Source organism: Elephantulus edwardii, unplaced genomic scaffold (genome assembly GCF_000299155.1).
Source record: "Elephantulus edwardii isolate Elephantulus edwardi_28Jun2011 unplaced genomic scaffold, EleEdw1.0 scaffold00266, whole genome shotgun sequence".
NCBI lineage: Eukaryota > Metazoa > Chordata > Mammalia > Macroscelidea > Macroscelididae > Elephantulus > Elephantulus edwardii.
In genome coordinates this window covers 2,627,999-2,642,010 of record NW_006400016.1, presented here as the reverse complement: position 1 = coordinate 2,642,010, position 14,012 = coordinate 2,627,999, and the positions used below count along the sequence as shown (strand labels likewise).

General features: G+C 45.4%; 1 protein-coding gene across 1 annotated transcript in view; it reads right to left on the bottom strand.

The window, feature by feature from the left end:
• SIPA1L3 (signal-induced proliferation-associated 1 like 3) overlaps positions 1-14,012 on the bottom strand; it is a 108,296-nt gene that overhangs the window by 79,065 nt on the left and 15,219 nt on the right. Inside the window, exons 3-5 of the mRNA XM_006899689.1 lie at positions 7,324-7,512; positions 6,119-6,293; positions 1,466-1,569 (exon numbers count right to left, since the gene is read on the bottom strand). Of these exons, the coding sequence (XP_006899751.1) occupies positions 1,466-1,569; positions 6,119-6,293; positions 7,324-7,512 (468 nt within the window). The remainder of the gene's footprint in view (positions 1-1,465; positions 1,570-6,118; positions 6,294-7,323; positions 7,513-14,012) is intronic.

The following is a 14,012-nucleotide window of genomic DNA, read 5'->3' as shown; positions in this document are numbered from 1 at the left end:
GCAAATACCATGGCCTGGATCAGGAGCACCTTAGTCTCTAGACTGACAGCAGACTTTCCCAATGCAATTCATCTTTTAATTTCCTGGCTGCTGGTACCATGAGTGTTGATTGTCGAGCCAAGCAAACTGAAGTGTCAACAATCTCAATCTCTTCATCATCCATTGTGATGCTGCCAATCAGCCCAGAGGTGAGAATTTTCATTTTCTTGATGTTGAGCTTGAATCCATATTGAAGGCTGCAATCCTTGACCTGCAGCAAGCGCTTCAGGTTCTCCTCAGTTTCAGCAAGCTAACCATATTCTGGTTCTCCTTTGGGAAAACACTTTCCCTGATCTCTATCAAGATTTCAAAACCAGCTACTCACTTCGGGGGATTGTGCATACTCAGGCCTGGAGACTGGCTTGTTATGTATCATCAAGTCAGAATTGACCCATAGCCGATCTATAAGTGGGTTTTCAGTGGTAGTAACAAGCATGAAAGCAGACAGCCCAACTTTCTCTTGTGGAGCAGCTGGTGGATTCAATTGAGATAACAGTGAAACTCCTTAACATTATGCCACCAGAGCTCCCTGGGGCTTAGGAACTGGTATATAAATAACTCAATAATATTCAGCCCAGAAATGGCTCCTGGAACAACAGAGAAGGGATGACACTCCTTCTCTTGGAGTGGCTAAACTGGCAGAATATGAGTTCTGGGTGTCTTCATCAATATTTGGGCAGAACTCTGAACAATGCCACCACAAAGAAAAGAGCTGGAAAAGGAGCAGGTCTCTAATATCCTCTGTGTTCCTGGAATCAGTCAGACCTAAAGCCAGCTCTCTACCTGCTTTGTCGGCTTATGTTGCTGCTGCTGTTGTTGTCAGCTGCTGTCAGGGCAGTTCTGACTCACAGCAACCCTATCTATGTACAAGTGTCCATACTGCCCAATCCTGTGTCACCTTCAATCACTGAGTTAGCCCGCTCTGCAGCTGCTGTGCTGGTCCATTCTGCTGAGTCTTCCTCTTCCTCACTGACTCTCTACATTCCCAAGCATGATATCCTTTCTAGGCTCTGGATCCTCCTGATCAATATGCCCAAAGTATTTACTTTTTTGCTCGTGTCAGTTTGAGTTTTTTTCATTTCCATCCAAAATAATGTTGATGGATGCTTTTATTCCTAACATGCCTCCAATCTTTCTCAAGAGACACTTGAGGGCACTGTGGTGGCTAGAGGCAGGTGGGTTGACCGAAGAATGGCTAGGAGAAGTTGGGACCAGACAGACATCGTGTCTCATCTGGTCTCTAAATTTAGGTGAAGTGACCATGTGACAAGGAACCTTATAAGTGAGGGACCTCTGGTTGGTACACAAGATGGTACCATGCAAGCCAAGGCTGGGGCCAACCAACAACCCTGTAAGGAAAGTGCCCAGGGTTCAATGAACAGCAATGGGAGATCATGCTGGGCACCCCATCCTAGGCCCTACTGACCTGCTGCCTATTGTTGGGTGTGTAAGGAAGAAGTGTGGAGACGTGGAACATGATCTCGTAGTCCTGGTACGTCGTGTAGAGGGAGTGGGTTCCCGTGGAGTCAGCTGAAACAGAAACACCAGTTACTGACACACTTCCAAACCTTTGGGTTTCTGCCATCTTCCACATACCATCTGTGCTAATCTTCATCTTGAGGCCTTTACTTAAATCAAAGTTAGAAAAATTACTTTAGATACAAGAAAGCCTTACATTTCACACTCAGTAGAAGTTTGAGAGGATCAAGGGCTGATGAAGATGTGGAGCAGCCAAAACTTCATGTGGCTGCCTGGTGTGTTGATCGGTACAACCAATGGGGAAAGAGCATCCAATAAACCCAATGGAGGAGCACTGGTGGTGCAATAGTTAAAATATCAACCTGAAGGCTGGTGGTTCAAACCAACCAGATGTCCTGTGGGAGAAAGATGTGGCACTCTGCTTCAGTTACTGCCTTGGAAATCCTACAGTTCTACTCTGCCCTTCAAGGTCCCTATGACTCAGAACCCACTCAAGAGCAGGGGATTTTGGTTCATTAAACCCAACAGGCTCCATGGGTAATGTAGTACTTCCTCTCCTAAGACTGCAGCCTAGAGAAATGCCAGATGCCTTGGGACATGGGCACACAAATCTCTAAATATCAGTCCAACCAAGGGACAAATTTATACTGTGGAAAAACATAAAGCCATAAACAGAATGCGTTACAGCTGCAATATATGGATGAACATCACAAATACAGTGCCAGCTGGAAGATGCCAGACACAGGAGCACACCCTGTGTGGTTCCATCCGTGCTGCATTGGAGGAGCAGGCAGGGCAGATGATGTTGGCTAGGGACCCAGCAATACTATAGACAACAGGTGGCCAAACTACAAAGACGAGCATGGAAACTCTGATCATATGAGGCAGGACAGTGATTACCTTAGTGGAGGAAGGAGGGAGACTGAGGCACAGAGATGGAGTGACCTCCATCTCTATGCAGATGGAACTCTGTCCATTTGATTCTTAACATTATTCAGTACAGCCTCTGCAGGGTTTCTCATTCCTTACAGGCAGCAGACCCTACAAGCCCTGCACGGCGGGGCTCTGCCTGCATCTCTAAGTTCATCCCATGACTAAATGCTCTAGGCCTCAAAGCCTTTGCACTTGCTGTCTGCTTTGCCTAGAATGCTTTTACCCACTTTCTACCTTTGCCAATTTTATTTCCACTCACCCCTTTTAGGTATTTCAGGCACCATGTAAAGTCAGGTTCTCCACACCATGTAAAGTCAGGTTTGGAACCACTCCCGCCTGACACTGAGGGGTGCTGTAATCAATCTGTGGTCAGTAGGTGAGCTCTGCAGGGCAGATCATGGGCACAGAGTGCAGCAGAGGGCATTACTCAGGAAGGACAGCCAGAGGGGCTTTGCTCAATGCAAAGACCATAACAAAACATTGCATATCCCTCTGGTGGGTCGTGGTGGCTTACTCCTCTGTCTTTTTGGGCTTTTAAAGGTCCCCCCCTTTATTTAACTGCTGGAAGCACTAGGGAAACAGTGGCCAATCAAGACAGGGAGGTCCTTGTCCTTTTGAGTTTATGTCCAATTGAAGTAGCTGTGATGGGAGAATGGGGACACTGAGGCTCTGGTCAGCTGGTGACAGAGTCAGGCCTGGAACCAGGTGACATCCAGCTGGCTACTCAAACTAAGGGGCATCTTGGGGTGCTGGGTGGGACTCTGGCCAGGAGCACTCTGCTCTCTGTGGTCCTCTGAGTAAAACCTTCTCCCTCAGAAGCCACAGAGGGAACTCTGGTGGCCTAGTGGCAAGTAACTGTGCTGCAATACTGAAGGCACTCGGTTCACAGTTACCAGGTGCTCTGTGGGACAACAGGCAATCTCCTCCTGTGTGACTGCCTCTCAGAACCCACTGGAGGGTCAGCTATAGGTCATTTCTGACTCCATGGTACACAACAACAAACACTGGAGGGAGCTCTGGTGGCCTAGTGGCAAGAAGCTGTGCTGCAATCCCAAAGGCACGCGGTTCAAGGCCACACCCACCAGAGGGTCAGCTACGGGTTGGTTCTAACAACTATGGTACTCAACAGCAACAAACACATGAGAACTCTAGTGTTAAATAGTTGTGCTGCCAACTCAAAGGAATACAGTTCAAATCCATCCGCTACTGTGAGAGAAATAGAAAAATTTCCTTTCATGTGATTTAAGACCTCTGAAAACCCACAGGAAAGTCAGCTGTGATGTGATTCTGACTCCACAGGTGCACACAGCAACAAAGTATATGCATGTAATGTGGAAGCTATGTAACAATATCCCATGAGCTGTTACGCAACTTTGCAAAATGATTAGGGGTGGGATGCAACCCCCTTCAATCCTATTACAGCTCTGATCTTTTGTAACGGGTGTTTTCCTAGGGTGTGCCTGTTATCTCACAAAAGATAAAAGTGACAGAACCTTTGAAAAGTTGGGAGACCTTCCTACTATCAATGAAGAATGGCCAGGAGTGGAGTATGTCCTTTTAGATTCAGGTCTCTGCATGAGGGAGTCTCTAATACACTGGGGAAGGCCCAGCTGCATGGAGATCGCCAAGCCAGGGAGATTGTGCTGAAGAGAACAAAGGCCTTCCTCCAAATCCGACAGAGAAAGTGCGCCTTCTCCTAGAGCTGGCACCGAAAGGTGTACTTCCAGCTTCCTAAACTGTAAGGCAGTAAGTCTGTTTACTAACTTCATCTTCTTGTGCTATCTGTTACAGCAGGATTAGGTAATGAAGACCAGAAGGGAGATGTTCATCCCAATCCTGTCACTTAACCCTTAAATATCATTGTCTTCACCATCAGTGAAGTTCACATTGGCTGAAAACGTCCTATGGGTCAGCCCCATTACATAAGGCCTGCTGTCTCATCAGCTCACTGTGGACACAACGACCCTTCAAGGCCTAGGAAGCCCAATGGATCCAGTGCCCAGCACAGAGAGGACTCTCTGCATTAAAGCATCATGGTGAACCCTCACCAAAATTATTATTTTAATGCTACAGAGGATGAAACTGAGGCCAAGCAAGGCAACGTCACCCGTTTAGGATCACAAAATAGCAATTGGTATGGTAGGCCAGTTCTTGTCTCCTTCAATGAAGGACATCATGGAAATAGTGCCAAGGGCCACAGACATCTTCTGAAATACTGATCTAATAGTATTCTCAACAGAGCCTTTCTTTTCTGGATGAAGAAACTGAAACTTGATGAGACAGGTGGAGAACAAATAATGGGGCACCACCTTAGGGCTTTTCTGACTTCCAGTCTGACCAATTACCCAGCGACAGCCTGTTCCCGCAAAGCAGGGACACCAGTCACTCATTCACCCCTCACTGAATTTACTTACTAGGAAACATTTCAATCCTCAAGAATGAGTGCTTCTGTACCAAGAACTAACTTTTAAAAAGGAGACCACTACTCCCATGAGAGCGCAATTTCCCTGGCACATCCTCCGGCTCCTCCAGGAGTAACCACTGTCCTAAACAGAGCATCTATCAGTCCCTCATTTTCCCTGAGTTCTCTAAGAATAGGTGCCCAAACAAAAGTGTGTGTGGCTTGTCCTATAAAGACCTTTTGTGAAATGGCATCACTCAGTACATGCTCTCCTGAGAGAGCATGGCCCTCACCCAGGCCGCTGGCTGCAGCGCTGGCATGTCCTCCTCTCTGCTCTCCAGGTCTCTGCTGTGGGACTGACCAAGATTCAGCCAGGTTTCTGCTGTTTTAAGAACTAAGGACACCTGGTGCATACACAGAGGGCTCACGAAGTGTCACTGGGTGAGTCACAGGGGAGGGGATCATGGAGTTCCTCATCGCTTCCCCTGTGGCTGGATTATCCATGCCTCGTACCAGGAGGCCTGGAGAGCACCACCGTCCAGTGTCCTCACTGTGGCAGTCCCAGCCCTTTTCACTTTTGCTCACTAGGGGGCAAGTGTGCAGTGGTGGCTCCCAGCTTCTTCTGAGGAGACTGCCACTCTTTTTTAAGTGAACGTTTACAGAATAAATTGCCTTTCCATTCAAGTATTCATACAGATTTCATTTTATGGCATTAGTTACAGTCCCTGCATTATAACAGCACTCTGCCCACTTCCTTCGTGATTCTCCTGAACATTCATCCTTCTCGACTTCTGAGTTTCCTCCCTGAGCAAACACTTCCCCTTGGATCTGGTATGAGTGCTTGTTGTGATGAGAGAGCACTTCCCTGATGTTATCATTCATGCTGCTCCTCACTCCGATTCACTGCCGCTGCCTCAGAACCAACTCATACCCGACTGTCCAGCAGGTTTTCAGAGGCTGTAAACTGCACGTAGGAGACCATTCTCTGGCAGAGCAGCCTTTGGGTCGGCAGTGCCAAATCCTTACCTCCCTGTTTACCTTATATTTGTCTATTATTTATCTAGAAATTGAGTCACAGGGCTGAGTTCAGTTCCAAGTTAAAAAAAATTACTCAGGTTCATAGTTTTGGGGGTCCCACCATCCTCTATTAGGCCAGAAAGCCAGGTCATTTCTGTGACCTTGACTTTCGTTCCACATTTTTCTTCCCCCTCTGTCCAGGACCCTTTCCCCGTGATGCCTTTCAGAGCAGACAGCACTGCCACTTACTCTTGACGTCCAGCTGGGCGGCATACTTGGTGAAGCCCTTCAGGCAGACCTTCTCGCCGATGAGGGAGAGAAACTCCTCGAAGGCCGGGCCTGCCTCCTCATTGTTATACATTTCCTCCTCAGAGCTCTGGCCCGCCTTGCAGTAGAGGATGCCCACCTTGTGCTTCCGGCAAAGCTGTGGAAGCAAGAGCAGTTTCGTGATGGCAGGCCAGGTAAAGACACAACAAGGGATGGAACAACGGGGGCTTTCTGAGATGCAGAGCCCTAGGAACTGCTGGGGTCACACAGAAACACACTCCCTCAGTTGGAGAGGAAGGAAAAAGGACACTGGCGCCCGAGCCAAGTGTCCTCCTTTCTCCTCAATTCACAAAGGCACAGCACAGAGACACAGTTGGCAAATATCACTCTCAGCTTTAGCCAGGTTTCCACAATAAGTGGCTCAAGACAGGCTGTGATTCTGGAAAATGAAACGCTAGGGGCTCACAGCTTATTGCTGTGCACTACAGAGTTGGACGTGACCCATAGCAAAGTGGGTTTTCAGAGGCACATGAGAAAACTGCCCATCTTTCTCCTGTGGAGCAGCTGATGGATTTGAACTATGTGCCTTTTTGTTGGCAACACAATTCCTTACCACTAAGCCACTAGAGTTCCTTCATAGCTTATAGTTAACATATTTTTAGGGAGTAGTTTGTGTCTCACTGATTCTCATAGTTATAGGTGATGAGACTACAGACAGAAACTTAAGCACAGGCAATCAGAGGTTTTCTGGAGTAAGAGAGTCAGCCCAGTGGGACCTATATGATGACAGATTCTGGGTGACTTGGGGAGCTTCAAGGAGGAGAAACTGTGGTCTGTCACTCAGACAGAGAAAAAGGTGCCACTGTCTAGAAAGAGGGAAGAAAGAAGCAGAGAACAAAGGCAGACAGAGGGGGGGAACATGACGGCCTTCTCAGCTCTAGACTCCTCCTCTCCTGATACCCAGTTTCCCTCTTGCTTTTGGCATCTCCAGAATTTGATAACAGAACTCTGTTTACTGAAACTAGCTTAAGGAGGTTTCTGTTTCTTGCCAATATTTTAAAAACAAATCTACAAACAAAACAAAACACAAAACTTAAAAGTAAAATCAAATGTGGCGGGCAGAAAAACAAACAGGGTAGAGGTTACAGGGTGTGGCTCCAGCCTCCCAGCCCAAGTGCCCGGCTCACCCCTTGCTCATCAAGCTTCAGCAGCTGCTCTGTCACCTTGGGAGTGTTGAGCGCCAGTCGTAGGCAATGGATGTTGAGCTCAGGGATGACATACTCTAGGGCGTCCTTCAGAGGCAGGCCCCGCCCGGTCCCATGCTTGGTGGCTGTGGGTGTGGCATCTTCCAGGATGGAGCCCCGCAGGGTAATGAGCTGTCCAAAGGAAAGAAGGGACCTTTAGGAGGATGTCAGGATCCAGGAAAGGCTAGAACATAAAAGGGGCATCCTGTTTCCAGAGGTGTGTGTCTGGGCTCAGAAAATCTTGGTCCTGAGCCAGGACTTGAACTTGCTACTTCATGGCTCCTGGTCTACTGACTTTAAATCTCTGAGCCTCAGACCTGTAATTTTGTGAAGCAGATACAGTGATAAGGACATAACCTTCAAAGGATGTTGGAAGGACTAAGTGATATAGTGCACATACTTGAAACATAACACATTTTATTAGTTTCCTATGTGCCAGCCATGTTCTTGGTGCAGCGTACAAAGACAAAAAAACCTTTGCCCTTGGGGAGCTGACATTCTCATGGGGCAGTCAGATTATGTCAGGTAGGAAGTGGAATGAATACAGCAGGCACCATAAGAAGGTGGGCACGCGATGAAGGCTCTCATCGTTATTATTAGGATCAAAGATAGTGACATATCATGAACATATTATCATAAGCTCCTGTGTAAACACCTGGCTGCCCTGGATGTTGGTATCACCTGGATTTTGAACGATGGCACTAGTTCTCAAGATAAAATCGTGACCTTATTTCAGTTGATCTGAGAGAGGTCCAGGTATGAATGTAAGTATGTGTACATACAGACATACATTACCAGCAAGGTGGAATAGACTCACAGCTGATCCTCCAGTGCATTTTTAGGAGGGTTTGCAAATCATACTGAAAATGGTTCAACTTTGCCTCATAGAGCTGCTGGTGGACTTAAAACTGCCAGAGGTGCCACATCTGGGTTACCAAGGCAACTCATTAGGGAGTATAACCCCAGAGATTTTATGTGTCATCGAACTGCCTGAGACTCATAGTGACTCTGTGTACAACAGCCCTAAACTCTGCTCTATCCCTTACCAATCTTATTGTCTCGAATACACCTATCCCCATTACCTCAGTGACTGAACCAATCCATCTCATCAAGGGTCTTCCTCTCCTGTGCTGTCTCTCCACCCTCAAGCATGACATCCCTCTCCAAGGACTGATCCCACCTTGCAACATGTCCAAAGTATGTCATATGGAGCTTCAGAATCCTTGCCTCCAAGGAGCAGCTTTGCTTCACCCTCTCCAGGACAAACTTGTTTGTTCTCCTAGCAGTCCATGGTGTATTCAATACTCTTCTCCAGCACAAAAGCTCAAAGGCATCAACTCTCCTTCTATCATCCCTGGTCACTGTCCAGCTCTCTGATGCATAGCAAGTGACTGCAAATACCATGGCCTGGATCAGGAGCACCTTAGTCTCTAGACTGACATCGTTACTCTTCAGTATTTTGGAGAGGTTTCTGACAGCAGACTTTCCCAATGCAATTCGTCTTTTAATTTCCTGGCTGCTGGTACCACGAGTGTTGATTGTCGAGCCAAGCAAACTGAAGCTGTCAACAATCTCAATCTCTTCATCATCCATTGTGATGCTGCCAATCAGCTCAGAGGTGAAAATCTTCATTTTCTTGATGTTGAGCTTGAATCCATATTGAAGGCTGCAGTCCTTGACCTGCAGCAAGCGCTTCAGGTTCTCCTCAGTTTCAGCAAGCAGGGTTGTGTCATCTGCATAATGCAGATTAGATTGTTCATGAGTCTATCTCCAAACCTGACGCCACACTTCTCCTTACAGAGTGCATCCTCCTGGATAATCTGTTCTGCATATAGATTGAAAAGATACGGAGATAGGACACATCCTTGACGCACACCCTTCCCAATTTTGAACCATGCAGTGTTTCCGTGCTCTGTTATGATGGCTGCCTCCTGGCCCAAGTACAGGTTTCGCATAAGCACAATCAAGTGTTCTGGATTCCCACACATCTACATACACCTTTTTAATTCCTCTCAAGTGATTCTAATGTACAATCAGGGTAGAGAACCTCTTAGTCTAAGTCAATCATAACCATCTTTTTTCTTCTTCTCACATTATCACATTCCAAGTTTTTTCTGAGGAAAAAAAAATCTTCATCTGAGTGTCCCCTTTCTCATGGCACCTTTATTTAGCTGGAGTAGCCACACAGGGATGGGAGTGAAATCTGGCTTGGGAAAGATTTAAGGAGCAGATTTTCTCTTGTCTAGGGAGCACTGGTGGCTTAGCGGTAAGGAGCCATGCAGTCTGAATTCCTTCCAGAGGGTCAGCTATTAGTGGGTTCCTACTTCATAATACACAACAACAATAAAAGGAAAGCTCTTTTCTGCCTTCCTTTCCTGGATGACATCTCATATCATGAAGAAAAAGATAAGAAAAGACAGGTTTATCTTTCTACTTTTAACTTTCTTATTAGAAGTTAAACTCCCAAAAGCAACAACTCATTGCTACTGAGTCACAACCGATGTATAATTGACCCTGCAACAGGTTTTCAGAGGCTGTAAACTGCATGAAGAGGAGACTTTCTTTTTTCCTTGGAGAAGCTCCGTGGATTCAAACCCCCTGCTTTCGGGTTGGCAGTGCAACTTCTCACCCTGTTGGTCTCCTGGCAGTCCACAATATATTCAACTCTTCTCCAGCACCACAACTCAAAGACATCGACTCTATTCTAGTTTACTTACAAAATTAATATACATTGTTTTTCACATTTCCTTTATCCATCCCTCCTTCTACCCATCAAATTGTGCGACCCTATGATTAACCACCCCTCCCCCCTTGGATCCTCATACTCATTCTACAATAATAGTCTTATTCAGTATTTATCCTAATGGGACTGAGTTACTTCACTCAGCATAATGCTCTCTAGTCCTTATCAAGTTAGGTAGCAATTAAAAAAAATCATTGCTCCTGTGTGCTGCATAGTATTCCATCATGTGAATGTATCAGAATTTCTCAATCCATCCAATTGTGGTTGGACACTTGGGCTGTTTTCCATGTTCTTGTGATGGTGAATAATGCTTCTATGAACACTGGTGTACAAATCTCAGTTTGTGCCTCAGTTTTCATTTCCACAGGGTATATTCCAAGTAGTGGAATAGCTGGGCCATACAGAATTTCTATGTTCAGCTTTTTGAGGAAGTGCCAAACTGCCTTCCAGAGTGGTTGCACCATTTTACAATCCAACCAACAAATGTGTAACAAGAGTTCCTTTCTTGCAACATCCTCTCCAACATTTATTATTTGCTGCCTTTGTTAAACTTTGCCACTGTTACTGGAGTGAGATGGTACCTTGCATCTCTCTTTTTGCCAGTGATTTGGAGCAATTTCTTCATATGTCTGTTTGCCATTTGATTATCTTCTTCTGTGAAACTTCTTTTCATGTCTTTTGCCCATTTTGTAACTGGGTTATCAGTCTTTTTTTCTTGTGGAGGCCCGGGGATATTCTGTAAACTTTTGTAATAAGACTCTTGTCTGAGATGGTATTACCAAATGTTTGATCCCAGTCCGTAGGTTTTCTTTTCACCCTGTTGGAAAAAGTTTTTGATGCACACATGGATTTAATTTTTAGAAGGTCCCATGCATCAATTTTATACTTTTCGGATTGTGTTATTTCTGGTTATATTTGACAATCTCTTTATATCTTGGACTAGTGCTTCTAAGCTTGATCCCAGTTTGTCTCTTATGAACACTATGGTTTTGTGCTTTACTCCCATGCCTCTGATCCACCTTGAGTTGATTTTTGGGTATGGTGTGAGAGGTGGATCCTCTTTCAGCTTTCTGCAGGTGGCAGTCCAGTTTTGCCAGCAGCATTTGTTGAAGAGGTTATCCTTTCCCCATTTGATAGCTTTGATTTCCTTGTCGTGACTTGTTGCATTCTTCATAAATGGTATTCTTGATATCCTCCCACAGCTCATTAGTGCGCAAGGGCTCAAACTTGATCCTGAAATGGTCTTGAAATTCTGATGGGATACACTTGAGGTTAAACCTTGGTTCTTCTGGATTTGATTTGATTGTTTTTAGCATCAGTTTCAACTCTGTTGTTGTTAGGTGTCACTGAGTCAAGTACAACTCACAGCGACCCTATGAACAAAAGATCTGAACGCTGTTCTCTCCTGTGCCATCCTCACACTTCCTGACACACAAGAACCCATTGCAGCAGTCACCATGTCAATCCACCTAGTTGATGGTCTTTCTCTCCTTCGCCGACCCTCCACCCTTCTAAGCATCATGTCTTTCTCCATAGGATATCCCCTCCTAGCAATATGCCCAAAGTATGTGATACAAATCCTCATCATTCTTGCCTCCAAAGCGCACTCTGCCTGCACCCTCTCCAAGACCTGTTTGTTCTCTTGGTTATCCGTGGGAGGTACAGTGCTCTTCTCCAACACCACAGCTCAAAGGCGTCAATTTCTTCCCTGTTATCCTTTATTCACTGTCCAGCTCTCAGATGCATAGCAAATAATCAGAAAGGCTACGGTCTGAATCAGACACACCTTAGTCCTCAAGCCAACATCATTATTACTTAATCATCATCAGTTTGAACTAGAGTTAAATAATCCAAATAACCCTTTTTACGTTCCAGAGTAAGGAGCTCTGGTGGTGGACTGCATAACATGTTGGGCTGTTAAATGAAAGGCCAGCAGTTTAAATCTATCAGTTGTTCTAAGGAAGACAAAAAAAGCAGGCTGCTCTTTTACAAATGTTCAGCCTCAGAAACCACATGTTGCTGTTATGTGCTGTCAAGTTGCTTGTGATTCATAGCGACCCTCTGTACAACAGCTCTAAAGACTGGCTTATCCTGAGCCAGTCTCACTGACTCCAAAACGCGTTCCCCCATTACCCCAGTTACTGTATCAAGCCATCTCATGTGGGGTTTTCCTCTCCCGCACTGTCCCTCCAACCCTTCCAAGCATGCTGTCCTTCTCCAAGTCCCTCCTGGCCAGGTACTCAATGAATGTTAAGATAAGAGTTTTAAAATCCTAGCCTCCCAGGAGAAACATGGTTTCACCCTCTCCAAGACAGACTTATTTATTTTCTTGGTATGTTAAAGACTCTTCTCCAACACCACAACTCAAAGGCACCAATTCTTCTTCTATCATCCTTAATCACTGTCCAGCTCTCTGATGCATAGCAAGTTAACTGTGAAGACCATGGCCTGGATCAAGTGCACCGTAGTCTTAATACTGACAGTGCTGCTTCTCAGTACTCTGGAGAGGTCCCTGACCATGGATTTTCCCAGTGCAATATGTCTTTTAGTTTCCTTTTCTAAAAAAATTTTTAAAATATTTATTATTTTTGTGTGTGTGTACCGTCAAATCAGACAGGTAACAGGAGGAGATTGCCCCTCCTTCTCCAGCAGAGCATCTGGTGGATTTGAACCACGTACCTCTGGGATTGCAGTGCAGCTCCTTGCCACTAGGCTACCAGAGTTCCTATCTTTTAGTTTCTTGACTGCTGTTGCTAAGAGTGTTGATTATGGAATCAATCAAGCTGTCATTGTTAACAACCTCAATCTCTTTTTCATCTATCATGGTGCTGCCAACTGGCTCAGTGGTGAGAATCTTTACTTTCTTGATGTTGAGCTTCAATCCATATTGAATACTATAGACCTTGACCTTTTGCAGCAAACACTTCAGCTCTTCCTCAGTTTCAGCAAGGTTGTGTCATCTGCATAACGTAGGTTGTTGATGAGTGTTCCTCCAATCCTCATGTCACATTCCTCCTCATAAAGCCAACAAGCCTCCTGACTGATTTGTTCCACATGTAGATTGAAAAGGTATGGAGACAGGATGCATCCCTGGTGTACACCCTTCCTGATCTGAACCATGCAATTTTGAACCCTGCTCTGTCCTGACGACTGCTTCCTGGTCTGAGTATAGATTTTGCATGCGCACAATCAAGTGTTCTGGGATTCCCATTCTTCTCAAGAGTAGCCACCATTTGTTGTAACCCACATAGTCAAATGCCTCTGCATAGTCAATGAAACACATCGAGGGTCACTATGAATTGGAACTGACTTGATGACAGTGGGTCTAGTTCTGATTTTTATTTCAGCTTAGTCAGATGCTAACGTCATCTGGCAACTGCAGTCATTCCTAACTATTTAATAACATGGCACATCTGTGACGGCCACACTGCACTGCTGTTACTGCAGTAATTATCTTATTAGGTGTGCAGGTCTGTTCAGGGGAGATGGGTTGTTGGTTTTTTAAGGGTGAAGAAATGTAAAAATTGCAAAGAAAAGTATTGCTTTAGCTGCTACTACATGGGTTCCCCCCCTTAAATGTATTTTTTCCATTCACATTGTATTTCTTAAGATCATTCCCATACATTTGCCTTATAAAATTAATTCCCTCACGGGAGGTTTTGCGATTTCTCCTTTGCAAACAAAGAAATGGAAGCCCACACAGGTATGTACTGTATTCAGTAGGCATATAGCTGGTAAGCAGCTAAACTAGGCTAACTTTTCCAAAGCTTACAGACTTTATACCCACAAACAGGAAATCTGGTAAGACACACATTCACAGCTGAAGGAATTACCACTGAATGAGCACCTGGATAATCATCACCCACAACAAGAAACTACCTCCAGCTCC